General features: G+C 35.6%; 1 protein-coding gene across 1 annotated transcript; it reads right to left on the bottom strand.

Annotated features, from left to right (window-relative positions):
* Nucleotides 1-11350: 11350 nt before the first annotated feature.
* On the bottom strand, nucleotides 11351-19060 carry LOC113230688 (protein artichoke-like). The gene is made up of 2 exons (XM_026464729.1): nucleotides 18948-19060; nucleotides 11351-14466 (listed from the first exon to the last, which is right to left on the bottom strand). The coding sequence occupies exons 1-2, from the start codon at nucleotides 18967-18969 to the stop codon at nucleotides 11741-11743; spliced, it is 2748 nt and encodes a 915-aa protein (XP_026320514.1). The 5' UTR covers nucleotides 18970-19060; the 3' UTR covers nucleotides 11351-11740.
* Nucleotides 19061-19623: the final 563 nt, after the last annotated feature.

Below are 19623 nucleotides of genomic sequence, written 5' to 3'. Positions count from 1 at the left end.
ATTCATTCATTCATTCATTCATTCATTCATTCATTCATTCATTCATTTATTTATTATATTCAATGTGGAAGGCGGAATTAAATCATGCAATTTCATCACACTCTTCGTTTAATTTCACACGCCTCATTAAATTGGTCTGGACGATTTGCTAGCTTACGGATAGTGGCTTTATATTCTTTTGTAGTTCTCTATTTCGTATCAGGGTTTTTTAAATTTTAATTAATATTTTTGCATTGCAAAATGCAACCATACAGGCCAAAGCGTCGATGGAGAGACGAGCTACACGCGCATCTAAAGGACTGGACCTCAGTGGGGCAAAACAGGGTGGTATGGAGACAGGGGAGGGAGGCCTTTGCTCAGCAGTGGGACAGTATAGGCTCGTAAAAAAATACGGGCACTTCATTTCTTAGCTCCACAGTTGAGCTGACAGAAAAAATTGAAAGACAGAAGTCGGGATTTCTACTGCAATTACTACTAATTCTTTGCATTTAGATGTAAAACTCTAGGATCGTAGCAGTTTCAACGCCTATTTCTGCAAAATAATACTTACCGAAAAGATTATTTAATTCGAATAGAATTTTGGTTACCCTGACACATGGACTCAATTTCATAACAAGTGTATCAATACTTTTCTTTCCGTAGGGCTTATATCGAATCAATGTAAAATCATCCAGTCATTGAATTTTGTCAGTACGTTGTTGATACTTCTCTACGGAAAGCAGTAGGCGGCTACTATACGGAAAGCACTTGGACATCGCATTGTAAAGCCAGTAGTTGATTCTTTGAGATCCATATAGCGAAACGGGGTTCCCTATCCACATTTAGCTACCAAATTTGGGTGATAAATCGGCATTTTCAAATTTTATCACAATACCTGACATGGCGAGCACCGTGACGTCACATTTTATGTCATCGCGAGCGCCGTGACCAATCATTGCAAAAGATTAACACAGTGCCAAACATTGCTGCAAGGTCACAGATGATTTTAAAACATTTTGACAGTTCTGCACAGTAATTGTATCAACGTAAAAATAAAGCGCGATAGATGAGATGAAAAGAAATAATAAAAACAAACAAATTTATATATGTACCTATATGAATTGTTGGAAAAAGGTGAGGAGAACATTTTTAATATAGTTCAATATATGAGAGTATTTAGAAATACGTAAATAATAACTACTAGAATGTAAAATAATGTAAAAACAGAAACTACAAAAATCCGACATTTTTTGTTTTATCGTTTTCACGTCGTTAACACGTCGGGTGTTACACGGGCGACAATGTTGTTGCAAAGGCTTAACACTTCACCTGCGGTTCGGGCTTAAAGCGTCAAATAGTTTGCAATAACCTACTTTTCACCCCAGCAAAACAATGTACTCGTTTCCTTTTATGCGGATTTTGCTACATATACAGTCTCGAAATCGCCGTGTAGGTACGTCAGAAATACTCGACCATCCTCAGCGCTACTTTGCCCACTGCCGGTGGTTCTTAGTTTGTGCGATCCACAACGCCTTACGCCAGTCTCCTCACCCATCTCTTAACAGAACGTTTCACGTTTCTATAACCATTTCTTGGCCACTTTTTATGATACCATGTAACGGAACGAACTAGTCGTGGTCACGTGGTAAGCGACACGCCTGTCAATAGCAGTGGCAGTACCACTCAGAGCTTTGGACCGCAAAAATCTGAGGGGCACAGCCATTGCGTCCGTCACTTAGAGACATAAGTAGATAAGTCCCATGTGCATGTAATTTCACCAGTACTCTTCAAAATTATAACGCAGTTATGCTCACATGTAAACTACATGTGAAATAGATAAGGTGCTTCCCTGGACGAACTCTTTCAAAAGAAGCTCTCTGCGACTATTCGGTTGTCACTTTACACCACCTGCATCGCACAGCTCTATTTTGGGTCCATTATCCGATTACCTGTCTCCGAACTCCGTCTATTTTTGCCTCAAGGATTAAATAAATTCATTCTGACCTTAAAAAGCTCCAACTGTACTTTTCGAGAGATACAAAGGTAGTGTAATCAAGTTTTATTGAATGTCAGTCTAATAAATTATAATGAAATGAAATAAGTTAAAATAAATTTTTATTGTTTATTATCGTTTTTATTGTTTATAATCGTCGGACTTTTCTCCATATGAACGAAAATCATCACTAGAATCCTGATTAATATTAATAATTAATTCTTGATTAAACAAAATGTCAAACGCAACATCACGATCCCGTACAAACCATATCTTTTTTTTTGAACCCGCTCACGTTTACGTTTAAAACTTAAACTTCATAAATAGAATCGATTTAACTGCCTCCGTGGCCGAACGGTTACCATGCCGGACTGCCACGCAGAGGTCCCAGGTTCGATTCCCGGGCCGGGAGAAATGTTTGTATGGCCTACATTTATTTCTCTCGTGAGTTTGGGTGTAATTTGTGGTTGTCTATGTGTGTGTCCATGGCACCCGCGACACAGGGTTTCCCTAGTGCGGGGCTATGTTGAGTGTGTGCGTTATGTTGAGTGTGTGCGATTGTTATAGAAAAAATCGATTCTCAAACGCATTAGGACATCGTTAATTGATTAGAATTCGAGCTGTCAAAATTTAAATAAATGGTTGAACGGACCGTCGAACAGGCTGGATTTGAACCAACAACAAACCGTGTCAGGCGTTATGCCAACTAAGCCACGGAACGAACCAGCGGACCTTACTAATTTTTCTATGTCCTTGTTGCAAGATCTTTGTTTTGTTTTTGTGAAAAATCTAATTCTTCGGATCGTAGGAATGTTTTCTAAGTTTCTCATCTTTGTATTAACAATTATAACAAACTAGTGGAGTAATTTCACAAAAAAGTAATTGAATAACATGGTGGTGAAACATCCTAGTATTCAAAAAACTTAACTAAAATGATTAAAGTTACATCTCTAGTCAGCTGCTGATAGCTGTAAAGTTACCCGGCTGAGTGAATCCAGCCGGATCGACGGAATTTTTTTCGAAGTGTTCAATGTTTGTATTAACAATTATGACAAAGGTAGTATATTCCACCTATTTGTCGTACGTATTAAAAATTTAACTTTTTTTTTTAAATTAACAACGAAAAAATATCAAAATAAATAAATCCTACAAAACCAACAATTTTCAACAAAACCGTATTTTTTAAGGGGACAGGCAATTGTCTGTAAAAAAGGACGTCCCAAAATAGCCTTTACAAAGAAAAACAGCATTTGAGTAATTTGTAACAGGATCTGCATTCTTTACGATATGAAAAGAGACTGAATGATCAAAGTCACATGAGGACAATTTAAGGAAGAAAGACTTTTTTACTTGGGAATATTTAATTGTTTGTGACACACATGAACGCTGCCTGAAATAAAATTACTGTTTACTGTTGCACTTCCAGTAAAACACGGACTTAACTTCAAACAATTGTGAAGTTATGAGTTTCTTTTTCCATAGAGGGCGCAATACTTACTGAAATTAGTATATCACTTAAACAGCTTTTGTGGCCGAACGGTTACTATGCTGGACTGCCAAGCAGAGGTACCGGGTTCGATTCCCGGGCCGGGAGAAATATTTGCATGGCCTACATTTGTTTCTCTCGCGAGTTTGGATATTATTTTGTGGCTGTCTATGTGTCACCCTGAGACAGAAATTGACAAGTTTTATGTGCTTGTAAATTCACCAGCACCCTTACCCCTCAAAACCGGAACGCAGTGATGTTCACATCACTGCTTGGCTGTAGAAAAAAGTAAGGTGGCTGTACTTTCTTGTATGAACCTTCTCAAGGACCTCTACTGTCACTACAAGTTTACGCTATATACGAATTGCAATAATTTATGTCAATTAAAATTCCTTAGCAACACAAATGCGGTGGGATATCTTAATTTTCCTGGCAGTCGCAGCTCAAAAACATCAGAAATATAGAACAGTATAACGTCGCAGAAGTCGTATATCATATTACTAATGTAAGTTTACGTGTGAGCGCTTAGATGTGGGTAGAAGCAGAATTACATATTAAAGGAAACATGAGCCTTCATATATATGCGCTATTAATACTTAACCCTTGTAGCTGTAATATTAATTCCTTACCGCTTTCAGCGGAAAGTCGTAAACCAAGCATCCATCAGCATTTTAGATGCACAAGATACGCCAAAATTAGGTAACTGTTATAACTAACTTAGGCTCTTTGGACAAGTTCGCTTTGAAGGAAGTTTGTTTCAAGTTGAGCCGCTTTCCTTTTCATCGTCGTTGCCCCCTTCCCCGTCCTTTCTCCCCCTTTCCTGTTCCATGGGAGGTATTCGCGCTTTAGCCACTGTTTTGTTGATGTGTTATGAACAAGTAAACAGACCTGCTTAGCATGTTTTTTTCATTCAAGTGTGTACTTATGTGCTTATGTAAATTATTATTAAAATTTTGCCGAAATAATGAGCAAAGATATTCAAATTCAAAGTGGGAACTTTACATGTTCAACATTTCGTAATTGCTACTGAAAATATTCTTTTCGTTTTCAATGTTTCTACGGCGCCTACATAAAATTAGAGGACGTAATAAAGTTGCCTGCTTATCGGTATTCTGTAGGATATATCACGGAGAGGCTGTGAGGCTATTGCACGGTTTAATTTCGCCTTCCTTTTTCCACCATCGTGAGATTAAACGTAGAGAGGCGTTCGATCCTGATGTCGTGGATATTCCGAGGATCACACGAAGCGTTTTGCTGCCACATTTATATGGCGAAGGGTTATGAAGTGGAATTCCTTGCCTGCAGACTTCTTCCCTAATCTTGGAGAATGAATAGGCATTACTTAGATGTTCGTATTCCATCGTCGACATTTTCCATCAGGTGAGATGGAGGTCAAATGCGTTAATACTATTTTTTAATAAATCCCACAGGTTCGTCTTGATAATTTTTTCACAAGAGTTGCGTCATCAATTCATCACGCAAGTTAAGCAAAAATCTCGGCACATAAATTGGAAAAGAAAATATTAAAGATGGAGGGCCTATTGTATACCCAAATGACGTGAAAACGAGCTGCGTTACGTCAACATTTCGTTATCTTGAATAAACGACGTGGAAATGTCAAAAATAATAAAATACTATAGGTTGATAAAACAGAACTTCTTCTGTTCGCTTTGGTAGATCCACTCTACACGTAAACTCAAAATGTACAGTTAAACAAACACTTTGTAGGCTCTGGTTTCCCCCTTCTGTTCACCTGCGGTGTTTGTCTAAGGAGTTATCTACTTTAAAATTTCAATGATAAGAGAATTTGGAATCCTAAAATCACAGAACACACAAATTCCCTTTTAATGCTAAAATGTTTCTATATTTGACGTTTTCAGCGGTTAAGCCGCGTTATCCAAATATCATATTTCAAGCTACGCGTGTACTGAGGGGAATTATGCCGACATCGTTTGTTCCTGGAATGATTGATGATTGCAAAACGCTTTCCCGGACTGGCCCATTTTTTTTAGATACCTTTATGTTGTTACATCCGGTTTTTGTGGACTCTTGACTTAGATTTTATTAGGCTACTTAGAACAATCTTTTTGGTGTCAGCTTCTTTATTCAAATAAATTCGTCTTGTGATTTAAATGTTATGTAGATTGTTTTTGTACGGTAAAGTTGGCTCTAGACGATTCAATAAATTTAAACTGTGCTTTTTTATAACTATTAACCTTCCTATACCCACATGGGTCTCTCAGACCAAAGATTATGGAAGAGTATGATCTGATTCCAACTATGAGGGCAAAAACAACAGTGACTTTGAGAATTATATAAAAGTGCAGCAAATAACAAATGACACAGAACAGGGGATAGTTCTGAAATGGGGAGAAGTTTTTAGTCTATTTATTACTTAAGGCGAAGATAGTTAAATTAAGTGGAATGAAAATGCTCTATCGATAACAGTAAAAAGTATTTTTGAGCAAGATATATTGTTGTGTGCAACATGATATTTAGTTTATGGTATTGAAAATATATATGATTCTGACATCAGAGTTTCTTTTATTTTGATACTTATAGGTATATTTTTTTAAAAGTTTCCGTAGCTCTTAATAATATTGTAACTTACCAATGGCAGTAATAAAATTCAGCTTATCTCTTATAAAAAGAAATATTTTGTATAAAACTCTGCTAGATATAATTATACAAATTTCCTTATAATATTAAACTGAATTTTAACATGATATTTTACTACATAACATACTTAAATGGCTCTCGAACTTTCAATCTCACAGACCGTGCGCGGGTATATATGTGCTGCACTATTTGGGCGCAGGTATAGGTTAATAGAAAAATCGGATACTAAGAAAAATTACTTCGATCCGGCAGGACTCGAAGCCGCGCCTTCACCATACCGTAGCTGACGCTCTCCCAACCGAGCTATGGAATGGAACGAACCAGCAGACCTTACGATTTACTCATGCTTGTTTCAGATTTTTGTCTTTTGGTTTTTAACGACTTGATTACCATAGCGCCATCTGTGTGAAATCTATAAAAGTCTTTCGTCACTCAGTCAGATATGTTTACAACTACCAGCGGCAGGCAAGAAATGTAGCCTTAACAACTGTAATATTAAGTTTATTGACTACAACAATGAACTTATACGTTTTCACTTTACCTTTTTTTATAATACCAAGTGACGAGATCAACCAGTCGTGCGCCTGATGGTAATTGTCACACCTGTGCATAACAGTTGTAGTGCAGCTCAGGGCTTTACATCGCAAAGGTCTCCATTGCGCTCGTCATGACTCTGAGACGTAATTTGACAAGTCCATTGTGCCTGTAATTTCATTAGCACCCTTACCCTTCCCAACCGGAATGCAGTAATGCCTACTGGTTAAGGGCAGAAATAGGTAAGGCGGCAGTACTTCCCTGGACGTACTTTTTCATAAGGAGTTCTTCTGCTACTAATTGCTTGGATTCTTATAGACAATCATCTTCGGAGGACCATTAAAAGCCAGACTCTTGTCGATGTAGCCTCCTCCACTCCTCACGGTTCATAGGCAGTTCCTTGACCTATTTACAACTGTTAACTTTGATCTTGCTTTTTATTTGTTCCCTATACGCCACTCTTTATCTTCTCTTCCTTTTCCTTTCTATCTTTTTTTATTATTTCTCTCACAAATTCGTATTCGGAGGATATAAATGCAAAATATTTAATTGCATATAATGTTCAACTGAGTAACCACACCGATAACATGGTCTGAAACTAGGAAATTCCCTGTACTATGAAAACCAAAGCATCGTAATTAAACTCCAAGCACAACCCGAAGCTTCCAAATTCAATTTAAAATATATCATAAGCTTTCCGATGAAGATAAACGTCGTGATGAAAACCTATACGTCGAAGAAGGTTCACAACTCTCGAAAAACGCATGAAGTCTCCAACCCGCATTGGGCAAACATGGCGGACTAGACCTAAACTCTTGTCTAAAAGGAGACCAGTGCCCAGCAGTGGGCCGTATAAATGGATTGATAATGATGATGATGACTGCCTACAGCACTACTGTACTGTACGTGCACCCGGGGCGGCTCACCCAAGGCACTAGCCTCTAGAAGAACTGGATGAAGTTAAGTGACAGAGGTCTGTGACAACCCTGTACTCTGGCTGAAATGGGGTCAGAACCACAGGTTATAGTGCCCATTTCGTATGGTAGGTAGGTAGGGAGGGTCACTATAATTAAAACTAACGTAGAAAAATATGGGGCTGCCTACCCTACCCTAACCCGGGAACTCCCCACAGAGGTATGCTCCTCAGATCTTTCCAATTTCAAGTTCCGAGCGGCACTGCAACTGATATGGACAGGCGTGTCGCTTGCAGCCAGGCGCACGACTTGTTCGTCCCGTCACTTCATAAAAAATTGCCCCTGCAAAATCACGCAAAAAATATTTACATGCGCTTTCAGATCCCAAAAACTAGTGTCATTTCCAATGAATAGCAATCGTAAAAACCTTACTAGGTACTCGATTTATATGTTGCTCTTTACATGTCATCGTCAGATTATAGCTCATTATTTTAGTAGCAGTAGAGGTTCTTGTGAAAGAGTTCGTCAAGGCAAGTACCGCCACTTTACCTATCTCTGCCGTTACGCAGTAATGCGAGCATTACTGAGTTCCGGGTTTGAAGGGTTAAGGTGCTGGTGAAGATACAGGCACATGTGACGTATTAACTTATGTCACAGGGTAACGGGTGCAGTGACAGTGCCCCTCAGGTCTTTGAGATTCAAAGTTCTAAGCGGAACTGCAACTGTTACCCGCAGACCCACGATTTCATCGTCACTAAACACTTTCAAATTTGACTAAATCGAAATATTCACATTCCAGCATTAAATTGTAAATCAAACTACGTGAATAACTTTTTTCCATCAAAATTGTAAGTAACATCCGTTCGTGATAAAGAGGATGATATGAAAAACAATATATTAACTGCAAATTACTTTTTGAGAGCATTTCGCAGTGTAAACTTTTAAAATATTGCAACTCGTAATAGCCAAACATAACCTTTTTCACAGAGATTAAAATCTCCCCTCGGAAATAATCAAATGCACCCTCAAATTGCCCTCTTTGGCTTACATTTTAAGAGGTTTGCAGCGGTGTGATAGCTAAAATAAACAAAAATGTGTTTATAATGATAAATGAATTACTATTAATTTTAGAGAGAACTGTAGCCGCGATAATCTAATGGTTTGACCTACCGCCTCCCAAGCACAGGGTTGTAGGTTCGAATCCGGGCTTGGAACACACACTCACAAAAAACACTATTCTGATATTTCCTCTAAGCATGGTATGATAATAATTGTATTATATAGCCATTTTTGCATATCGGAAATGTCTATCCTAAGGTTACCTGGAACAAATTGCTACATAGCAACAACGCCGCCTGTTATACATTAACTTACTACTCCTATTATACTTAAGCTATTGTATTGTATTTTAATTGTAATTGTTTGTGCAATAAAAAATATTTCATTAATTATATAGCATAAAAATCAATATACATCATTATGAACTTATGACATATCCTACCTCCTCTAAATGGGACTTCACACGTTGATGGTGAATTATATTAAAAGGTCCCATGTTTTATTCAACGGTTCCCGAGGAAGTTGCGAATTTGCAAATCAACATATTACTTCTAATTCCTATAATATCCACAAAACTTTTGAAATTTGCAAAAAAATACTTGACAAACTTGTTGTTGGTGGATATTTCTTAAAGGTTCTGTACCAGCTAGAACCGTTCGGCGCCCATAACACCTGGCCAAGAGGGTAAGCCGGGCGGATTTTAGTGGGTATACCCTCCTGGAAGGCTAGTCTCAAATAACCCTCGAGCCTCCTCGAGCTCGAGGGTATGCATAAAGCATTTGCCCCCATAAACAAAAAAAAATCGTATGTGTTAAGAGTGGTTACACATAGCGACTTTTTAGCAGCGATGCAAACGCACGTTCGTGAAACGCGCGATTGCATTGCTACACTTGCGGTTTATAGGCGATTGCATCCTCGCAAACGTTCGACTACATCACCACAAACGCGCAATTGCATCGATACAAACGCGCGATTACATCAATGCAATCGCTTATAAATTACAAGTGTAGGGATGCAATCGCGCGTTAGTATCGTTGCAGTCGCGCGTTTGCATCGCTGCTTAAATTGGCGCGTGTTAAAGTTAGACGATTAGCTACTGTATCGCGTTTGCATCAAGTTGTCTCCGTGTGTAACCGCTCTAAGTAAGAAATACATATTTGTGTATTTTGTTTAATGTTTTTGTTAAATTCATAGTTGATCCGAGTAAATAAATAAGTTTCGGTCCCGCTGCTGGACACGGCTCTTCTCTAAAGGGGGAGTTTACCTTCACCATTACCGAGAGATGTTGCTATTCAACATTCACAAATTTACGTAATTTAGAAATTGAAAGTCATAGGTAAATGCTGTCACGGGGATTCGATCCGTTGATCTTCCAATAAACAATCATTTGATCTCCTACCGGTCAATCCCTCACATACTATACTAAGCATTATTAATGAAGAAAAGAAAAAACGAGCCATAGTCGCCGACTTATCTAGGTTTTTTATTGCAAATGCTATATTAAATTGAAACGGGCAAGGACGCGTCGCCATTTCAATAAAATTACGTCAAATAGAAATTATAGCAAAAGCTAAGTTTATCGTTCGTTAGCTTTACCGTTTTTTATGTTTTAGTGTAACCGACAGAATCAACATTAAAAAATTATGATATAAGCGACTCCACTTGTTATTGCAACCGACATAATACATCACAATTGCGTTGTTTTTTTTCGTCGTCAAATTAGTTCCCTTAAATGCTTGAAAGCCTTAAAAATAGAGATAGCCAAAATATTGTAAGCGTCTATTGTTTCAAAAGATTTTAGCTGTTACGCAATCGATTAGGAAATTTATTGTATATTAAAATCAATTTATTGTCACATATAAATGTGATACTAGATTGAATACCCTCTCATGTAAAATTTGTTTTTTGTGGTTTACACTAAGCCGGCGGTAAGGGCTCGATAAATTCTACCTTAGTCATTGTACAGGTCCATTGTTTTTATTTACAATTTTTAAATATGATAGAAAATTACAGTACTTACATTGATTAAAAAATGTTTTGTGCCACGCCGCGCCGCCGCCATTCGGAAAACTATCAGACATGTGTAGTCGGTAGTTACTTTATTTAATTACTTCAAAGAAACGCTAAAAGAACCTTTCCTTCTTATTTAAGGGCTAGGCTCTTGTAAACTTTGCAACTGTGAGATCCTGATATGACACGACACTAATTTAACCGATCTCAATCGTCTCAATCTTTCTCTGCCTCTACTTGTTACGGTTTTCCCTTCTATGATGCTTGTAAGAAAACTGTCGTGACGTATCACATACCCAAACATCTTTCCCCTTCGGTTCTTCATTGTCTTTAATAAGCTTCTCTTTTCTTGCGTGTCTTAACACCTCCTCATTCGTTTTTTTCATTCTTCTAAAGAAAAAAAACTAGAAAAAGCACACAAGTCTCATACTCCGAAAGATGATTTATAACCTTTACCCGTTATTTGTACTTAAAGTTATGTACAATTCATGCAAAATGATTCATTCAGTGAGTGCATGAATAAATCAACCATTTGAATTTATGACGAGGTCTTTTGTCCTTGCAATGGTAATAATAATACTATGTTTAAATTTTCAAATAGCGTTGGTGGCGTTCTATTCGCCTCCTTTTTATACTTTTATACAGCCATTTTTTAAAGCAACAGCTGAATAGATGTAACGCCTTCATTTTATTCGTTTAAATTAGTTAGTGCGTGATACATTTTAATAAAGTCTGTTCTTTAACAAATTTTGAAATAAGAATACTTTTAAATACAATCCAAAAAACCATTGTTTATTTTAAACAAACTAATCTACTACTAAGTACATTTAACTTTTTGATGTTAACAATGTTTTGAGGACACTTAAATGTACGTTAATGCCAACATTTACATTTTATATAAATCTACTTAATTAAGGACGTAATGAGATATCGCTGCTTACCAAAAATAGAAACCCAAACCAAAATTGTTTATTTTTGACTTATTATACAGCTACTTTTTCCATTGTTTAAATTATTCAATTAAAACATTAGGCGGTATAGGATTCCGTAGCTTTAGGGCGTCAGAAATATCTCAATTTGTTTATCCAGCTTGGTGTTAAGTTAGGAGTTTTTGAGACAGGCCACCATTGTAGAAAACCATCGACGTTATCCCAATAAATCGCTTTGATTTTCTGAATGTAATGAAAAATCTAAAGAGGCTCCAAGTGGCACTCTCGAGTCTCTAGTACCATAAAAAGGTTTTGATCGTTGTCTATAAAAGTAAACTCCAACTACAATAATAACAACTGTAGTTAATATAGTACACCATACCAGCAGAATATGAGATGTAGTGTGACTATATGTAAAATTATCCTGTGAATTGTTGCCAGATTGATTTGTTGTATCAATTGTATAATTTTTATTCCCACATTTAATTCCATGTACGTTATCATCATGGTAAACTTTATTTACAGACGTAACCTCAACTTGTCTTAACATATTATTCTTATTAAATGTTTTCATATTTCTCACTATTTCTTTACAAGAAATTGGGTTGCCCCCCAAGCTCAGTGTTTTCAATTTGGGTAAAGTATTTATCAATCTTTCAACATCCAATGATGATAAATTATTGTAGTCAATTGTTAATATTCTAAGTTCAGTGCATTCGTGAAAAACATCTACATCAACATCAGCAATTTTATTGTACGATAAATCTAGGTCTTCAGTTTTGTGGAGACCTCGCAAACTGCCATAACGGAGATTTGTCAAATGATTATGAGACATGTTCAAAAGCTTTAAAATCTTTACGTTCTTGAACGTGCCAGGAGCGATCTCCGATATACTTGTATTACTCATGTCTAGTACTTGTAAATAGTCAAGATTCTCAAAAAAGGTGAAGTTAATTGAGGTAAACCTATTGTTACTCACATCCACTACAACTAGGTCTCTGAAATAACTCAAGTTTACTGAAACCAGTTGATTGTTTGATAGGTCCAATACAGTCAATTTTGTCATTGAATTCGTTTGGGGATTATTGAATTCAGATATTTTATTATGTGAAATATGAATAACTTTCAAATTTAGCAGCCCCGAAAAGGGTACACTGATCAACTCTACAATAAAATTATACGACAGATCCAGGTACAAAAGGTTTGGCATATTAATAAGAGTGTTTGTAATGTCTGCCAATCTATTGTTATTCAAGTAAAACGCTTTTAAATTACTCAACGTAACGTTATTTAACTGAAAACTAGACAGCAAATTAAACGAAATGTCTAGACTGTACATATTACCCACTCCTCTGAAGTTATTTGGGTCAATACATTTTATATTGTTGTGAGATATATTCAATCTAGCTAGAACCGGAAGGTCAATCAAGGATAACGCGCCTATTTCAGAAATATTGAAATAAGTGAGATCTAAAAACCTTATAAACTTTGCAGGACTGTAAATATTGCTTTTCATTACGCCGGTTACAGGATTTTCACTAACATTCAAATATTGTAAATTTGTCAAGGGCAAGGAGTAAGGCTCTATGATGACAATTTTGTTCATTGACAAGTCTAACTTCACCAAATAGGTTTGATTAGCAAATGCGTACGATTTTATCGTCGTTAAGTTATTGTTTGTAAGATACAGTTCAGTGAGATTAAACAAACATTTAGTAAGAAAGTCTATATTCGAAATATTGTTGTAAGAAAAGTCCAAAATTTGCAGTTTGTATATTTTTTCAAAACTAGTATTATCAACTAAATTGATGTTGTTTCTACTTAGATTCAAGTATATTAAACTGACAGCATCGGAAAAGGCGTTGTTTTTAAGTGCACTGATACTTTGATTGGAAAGATCCAAGCTTACTATTCTGTGTAAGCCACTTAAAATATTCTTATTCAGTTCACCGGTCAAATTATTTTTCTCAAGGTTCAAATAAGTGAGGATATTATTTTTGAATGCATTGTCTTGGATTTGCGTAATCATGTTATGATACAAGTTCAAATATTCAAGTTTGTTATTAGTTACGAACATGACGTTTTCTATGTTTGACTGAAGTTTATTATGACTTAAATCCACAGTCTGTAGGTTAAACGCTTGACTCAAACAGTTTGATTGTATGTATTCGATAACATTGTGTGAAGCATTAAAGTATTCTAAACTAGTTAACCGATTCATTTCGTTGCCGTATATCGAAGTCAAAGAATTATAAGACAAATCTAATTTTACCAACGATCTCAAGGATGCCAAAGTCTCATTGAGTCTAGTTATTTGATTATTCTGTAAGTACAAATGAGTCAGGCCACTAAGGCTCTGAAAGGCATCATCTTGCAAGCTTTTTATTTCGTTGTTCACTAGATACAGTTCTTTCAAGTTTTGTATGTACGAGAATAAATCACTAGACAGCTCCGCTATCTTATTATTTGACAAATCTAAAACTTTAAGCGATGGTTTTTTTGAGTCAACGATGTAAAAACTTCTTGAGTTCAAAGTTTCTATGGAATTTGAAGACAAGTTCAAATTTTCTAAAGCAGTTAACGGTCTGAAAACGTCATCTCTAATAGTTTTAATGTTATTGTTTGATAAGTCCATGACAATTGTTTTAACGTAGTACTTAAAGACGTTGGTGTCTAGTGTTGGCCAGTTGTTATCTATTGCTTTTATGACACGGACGCGGGAATCAAAATTGGTTGAACCAAAGAAACCAGTATAGAGTGGGTCTGCAGTAGACTTGGTGATGATAAATGTGACGTATGGGCTGTAGTTACATTCAGGGGTGAATGCGTTTCCAGCATTATTTTCACAGATGACGGTATACCGACAGTCAACCCGATCTTTGACAACACATGTCGCCGTGGTTGATACTTGTAGAATGAGTGTGAAGAAGACAAATGTTATATCTGGAAAGACAATAAAGAAACTAAGTAAGACAAAGAAAGGTAACTCATATTAAAAGATATAGATATATATTAAGAGATATAGATATAAAAGATGTGTAATACTAATATCTATATTATATTTATTTTGTGCTAAGTATTTAGTAATCTCCTAAAAATTTTGGAAAGCACCCTTACCCTTCAAAACCGGAACGCAGTAATGCTCACATTACTGCTTAATTCTAAGTAAGGTGGCAGTACCTACATATGTGGACGAACTCTTTCACAAGGAGCTCTACTGCTACTAAATTCTACTGCATTTTTTTTAAATCTTGAGGTAAATAAACGATTCTATTATAATTGTTACTATTATATTGATAAAATTATTTAATAAATTATCTCATCATCATCATTTATTAAACTAAACAATTTATACGATATATTAACCACCCAACATAAAGAAGTAAGACTAGGTTTAGACCAATCAAATGGATGACGTCATTTTAGTCATATCCTTATGACTAAAATGACGGTATTCTCCATTTAAGGAACCCTTTTGTAGCGATACTCATACTTTGGGCATACGTAACTATATTGTTATTATACTTTATGTATCCCAACCAATAACCAATGGAAATTGCAGCCTGTTACATGTAAGTTGAAATGCCATTGACAACCGCTTAAAACCGTACCCAAGTTGCGCTAGTATTAATGCATTATATTGACAGATTCCGCCTTTGTGCTTACATTATAATTCCCTTAATTCGATTGTTATCTGTGTAACCATCGGAAATATATTAATCATCATCCACAGCCCGACTTCACTCACTGCTGGGTATAGGCCTCCCGCTACTCTCACCCATCTATTGTCCGCAACTTTGACAGCGGGAAAGGGGTAGCAGGGGTCTGTGATGTAAAGATGTTGTGACTTTATTTCACAGAACCAAGCTACCAATTCCGAATCGCACCTCCTTGTGGTCTCCCAGGTAACTATGGTGAGAAGTACATTAATGCTTAAATTGTTGCACTGCTTATCATAGGCTAACGCGTTAGGGAGAAAAACTCGCCACGACAAGAGCGTCGTGTGTCGTGCGTCTAGCCAGTGGGCTAGCGCGGCGTTTTAAGGTTAAAACCCCTTCTAGTTATGATCAGTGCAAATATGATTGAATGAATTAAATATTTTTTATTGTATATAAAATATATATTAATAATAATAACATTTATTTCATTCGTACATACATACAGTAAAATAAAAACACTACATGTTTGTATGTGCAACTTGTATAAAATGTTTAAAACTTAGGAATTCACAACTAAGCGAAAGCTTGTATTTTGGAATTCAGTATTCCTCCACTCACTGGATACCATTGAGTGAATACCTACGGTACAACCAGGGGGTAAAAATCATATAAAAAGGATAATTGCTGTGGTGTGTCTATATAAAAATTATGACAATAATACAATTTAAAAAAAAAACAGTGACAATATTAAAAATAAAAGTAATATATACTAATATATATTTATAAGAAAAAAGAAGAAGAATATATTATAAAATAAATTAATTTTTGTTGATTCAAATTTATTTTACTAGGATCATACATTTTAATAAAAATAACGCCCTAAACTGTAAATTAGGATTCTACATATTGGATAGAATAAAAAAGCTCCAAATATAACCCGTATTCTAGTCTTATTATTTCTTTATTCCACTATATGACAAATTTTCACAAATCTTCTGTTTCTGGTTTGACAGTATTGGTTTCTGTTTAATAAAGCTACAAGTATGTAGAAAAGAATAGCTATAAGTGGCGAGGCGTCCATATACCTCAATTTTTTTTCTATTTTATGTTATTTTATTTATTTATTTTTTTATTTGCTTTTTTATTTTTTAAATTATTTTTTAGAGTATATGTACTACTGTTGATGTACCTTATCTATAAAATAAAATAAATAGTAAAGTTTTCACCGGATTGCCCAAAATTTTCTACGTATTATCAAATACTACATTTTGTGCTAAATTTTACATGTAGAATAAGTTAACCAGTGAAATGAAGTATACTAGCATTGAGTGCTAATAAGTTGTGTTTGAGTATCGACAAGGCGCCACTTTTTCTTAAGGGAAGTGTTTTTATTAACGTATAAAGTTTTTCATGCCTCTCCATTGGTAGCTGTTATACCCCTGAAACATTGTTTTTAGGGCTGTCGCAGAGATATTTACATGTTTATTTATTTATTATATGAACAACAAATTAGATAACAATCGAATTACATTGATAAGAGTTAAGTATAATAAAAGTTCTGTACTAGATTGTACTGGCGAACCTGGATGAGATTGGCACGGGATCGTGGGGAGTGGCACAGAAACTTGGAGGCCTATACCCAGCAGTGGGTGAAGTCAGGCTGTATATGATGATGACGATGACTAGATTGTCCCTACTTATGTTGACGCATCATTATAAAGTAACAAGAAAGATCTAACTACTGTTAACAATTTGCTAATAATTTCCTTAGATAATTAGTATACCCACTAATTTACTAAACACAAAAACGGTTTTGGATGAATACTAGAGATGTGCCGAGTACACGTTTGCTACTCGGTACTCGGTGTACTCGGCCGTTTTTTTGCTACTAGTACTCGGCCGAATAACTAGGTTCATGAGAAGAGTACTCGGTTAAAATAGAGCATTACGGCTATAGACATAACAAAATAAAACTAGCAATATATTTCAAATAATCAAAAGAGATTTATTACTACAAATTCTAGACAATTGTAACAATTTGTAGCAATTTAGTAATTTAAAAAGAAAGTTTACATTATTAATATTTAAAATTTAACAAAGGCAAGTTATGATGTAGGAATACAAGGCTTTCTGCGCGTTCAGGTAATAGTCTGTTCCTTTTTCTTCATACACATCACCCGCTTCGGAAAATAACCACTCGCTATGCACAATATACTTGTAGGTGCACATAAAAATACCCGTGCTAAAGTGCCAGTTTTGGATATCTTGTTTTATGCCCTACTCACCATTGGAAAGGACTCGCGATGATAAACTTTCATTAACATATCGCCCTAATTCTAGAGCAACGGGACTTTTAGGATCATCGCGTTCCGGTTATAATGAACCGAGTAACTCGGCCAAGTACTCGGCTCGGCAAATGTTAAAGCGAGTAATATTCGGTACTCGGTTACTCGGTAAAACTTGTACTCGGCGCATCTCTAGTGAATACCTATGTAAGTGTTAAGCGAGTTACTATACTACTCCTTAAAATATTTTGGATTTTGAGTCAAAAATATCCAAACCGGAGTTTTTCATAAAAATGTTTTCACATTCTTATCAGAGGATTATAAAAGGAAGTGTTATTCTTATACGTTTGCAGGTTAAATGTCTTGCTAGGTATTCGAGGATTACGCCTTATGCTGATATTTATTTTACTTAAAACGTAAGATGAGTCAATCTCGCCATGAAGAATCTTATGCAAGTATATGAGGTCCTGTCTTTTACGGCGAATAAGCAAAGAGGTCACTTTAAATTTTAGGTACATAGTGGTATTTACATAATCTCGTAAATCCCCATATTTCGACGTTCTTTGTAGAATTTTTTCGTTAAAATATACTATTGATTTGAAGTATAATGTTCAGTTTTTGTTTTTAGATCATTTTTAGATGAAGAAAACTCCGTAAATTTATACGTTTCCTTAATGGTACACAAATTTCAACTTTTCATCGTCTTCCAAAGCAGTTTTTTCATGTTTTATGTTAGAACCAATTGAAATAGAAATAAATTAAAATTATATTGCTAACGCAGAAACAAAAATCTTGTTACATGGTATTATGTATTTATGGCCTGTAGACATTAGTGCCCACTATTTTGAGCAATTGTCTCGTCGTAAATAAATAAAAATAAAAATGTATTTACTACTCAAATTTTACACATAAGATGAGGTTTTCCCATTAAAGAAATTTATGCTCGTGTTGGGTTAGTTATAATAATTACTTATATCAGTGAATGTTCAGTGTGTAGTAAGCGTTTTAGGAAAACGGTTCTAGGAAACTATTCATGAATTTTAAAGATATTAAACATAAAAAATGGTACAGTCATTATGTTCATTGTGCCATTCGATCCGGTCTCTGGTAAGGATAAATAGACTCTATGGAACCAACTGAGATTTTATGTTTTGTTAATGAAGTTGTAAACAACACTGACTGTCACTTGTATTGTCGAGTAGCAAATGCTGTACGAATATCGCGTGTATGTGCTAAATATCGATTCTTCTTTTACTTTTTTTTCGTAATAGCACAGTTCAGTCTTCTTTTTATGCCATCCATTCATGTTCAATAAACTTGCAACAAATAAACTAAGAATAAAATTTTAAGGCGAATCAATTTGAACAGGCTTCTTCTATGCAAATGTATGTGTACCATGCTCGCCCACATCACTTTCCAGGAGTTCAGATTGTACATATGAACCTAATTCCATAATAACAACAAACAACAAATTACTTACAAAATAAATTTTCTTTATCCATTATTTACAATTATTTATCACATCACTTCTCCGTCATCGGACGTTCCAATTCGAGTACCAATTATCACTGCCCCAATTAATACACCGATGCCAATAATTAAAAAAACAGGTTTCAGTATATTCACTCAGAGCGTCCAACATCGAATGATAATAATTGCCAACACCCTTTGTGTTGGCACTAGAGAACTGGACAAGGTTGGCTATGGAATATCCTTGAGTAAAAACTTTTGTTACCGGTAATTAATTGTTTATAGCAGTCGAGTTAGGTTGTCGCGAGTTAGGCCCGAAACTTTGGTTTATTTGAAACAACAAATATACGCGATTTAAAATCGAAAATATAGTTTTATTTCCTAGGTTTATGACCTACCGCCTCTCAAGTTGTTTAGTAGCAGTAGAGCTCCTTGTGAAAGAGTTCGTCTGGGGAAGTACTGGCATTACCTATTTCTTTTTGAAGTGTAAGGGTACTGGTGAAATTACAGACATACAGGACTTGTCAACTTATGTCTCAGGATGACGGGCGCAATGACAGTGCTCAGATCTTTGCGATTTAAAACTCTGAGTGGCACTGCAATTGTTATGGGCAGGCGTGTGGCTTACCATTAGATGATATTCTAAAAAAAGTAGAGAGCCATGGTTTCGATCTTTGAATTTGAAT

The sequence above is a fragment of the Hyposmocoma kahamanoa genome, unplaced genomic scaffold (genome assembly GCF_003589595.1).
Source record: "Hyposmocoma kahamanoa isolate Upper Pololo Valley unplaced genomic scaffold, ASM358959v1 64, whole genome shotgun sequence".
Taxonomy (NCBI): domain Eukaryota; kingdom Metazoa; phylum Arthropoda; class Insecta; order Lepidoptera; family Cosmopterigidae; genus Hyposmocoma; species Hyposmocoma kahamanoa.
The sequence above is the reverse complement of the archived record's forward strand: the minus strand, read 5'-3'. Positions and strand labels throughout refer to the sequence as shown.

Bases quoted from the DNA above. Each gene is read 5' to 3' on its own strand.
- LOC113230688 (XM_026464729.1), bottom strand. From the start codon at position 18,969: ATGGATAAAGAAAATTTATTTT. The intron at 14,467-18,947 runs GTAAGTAATTTG...TTGTCTTTCCAG, and splicing joins GGATAAAGAAAATTTATTTT to ATATAACATTTGTCTTCTTC.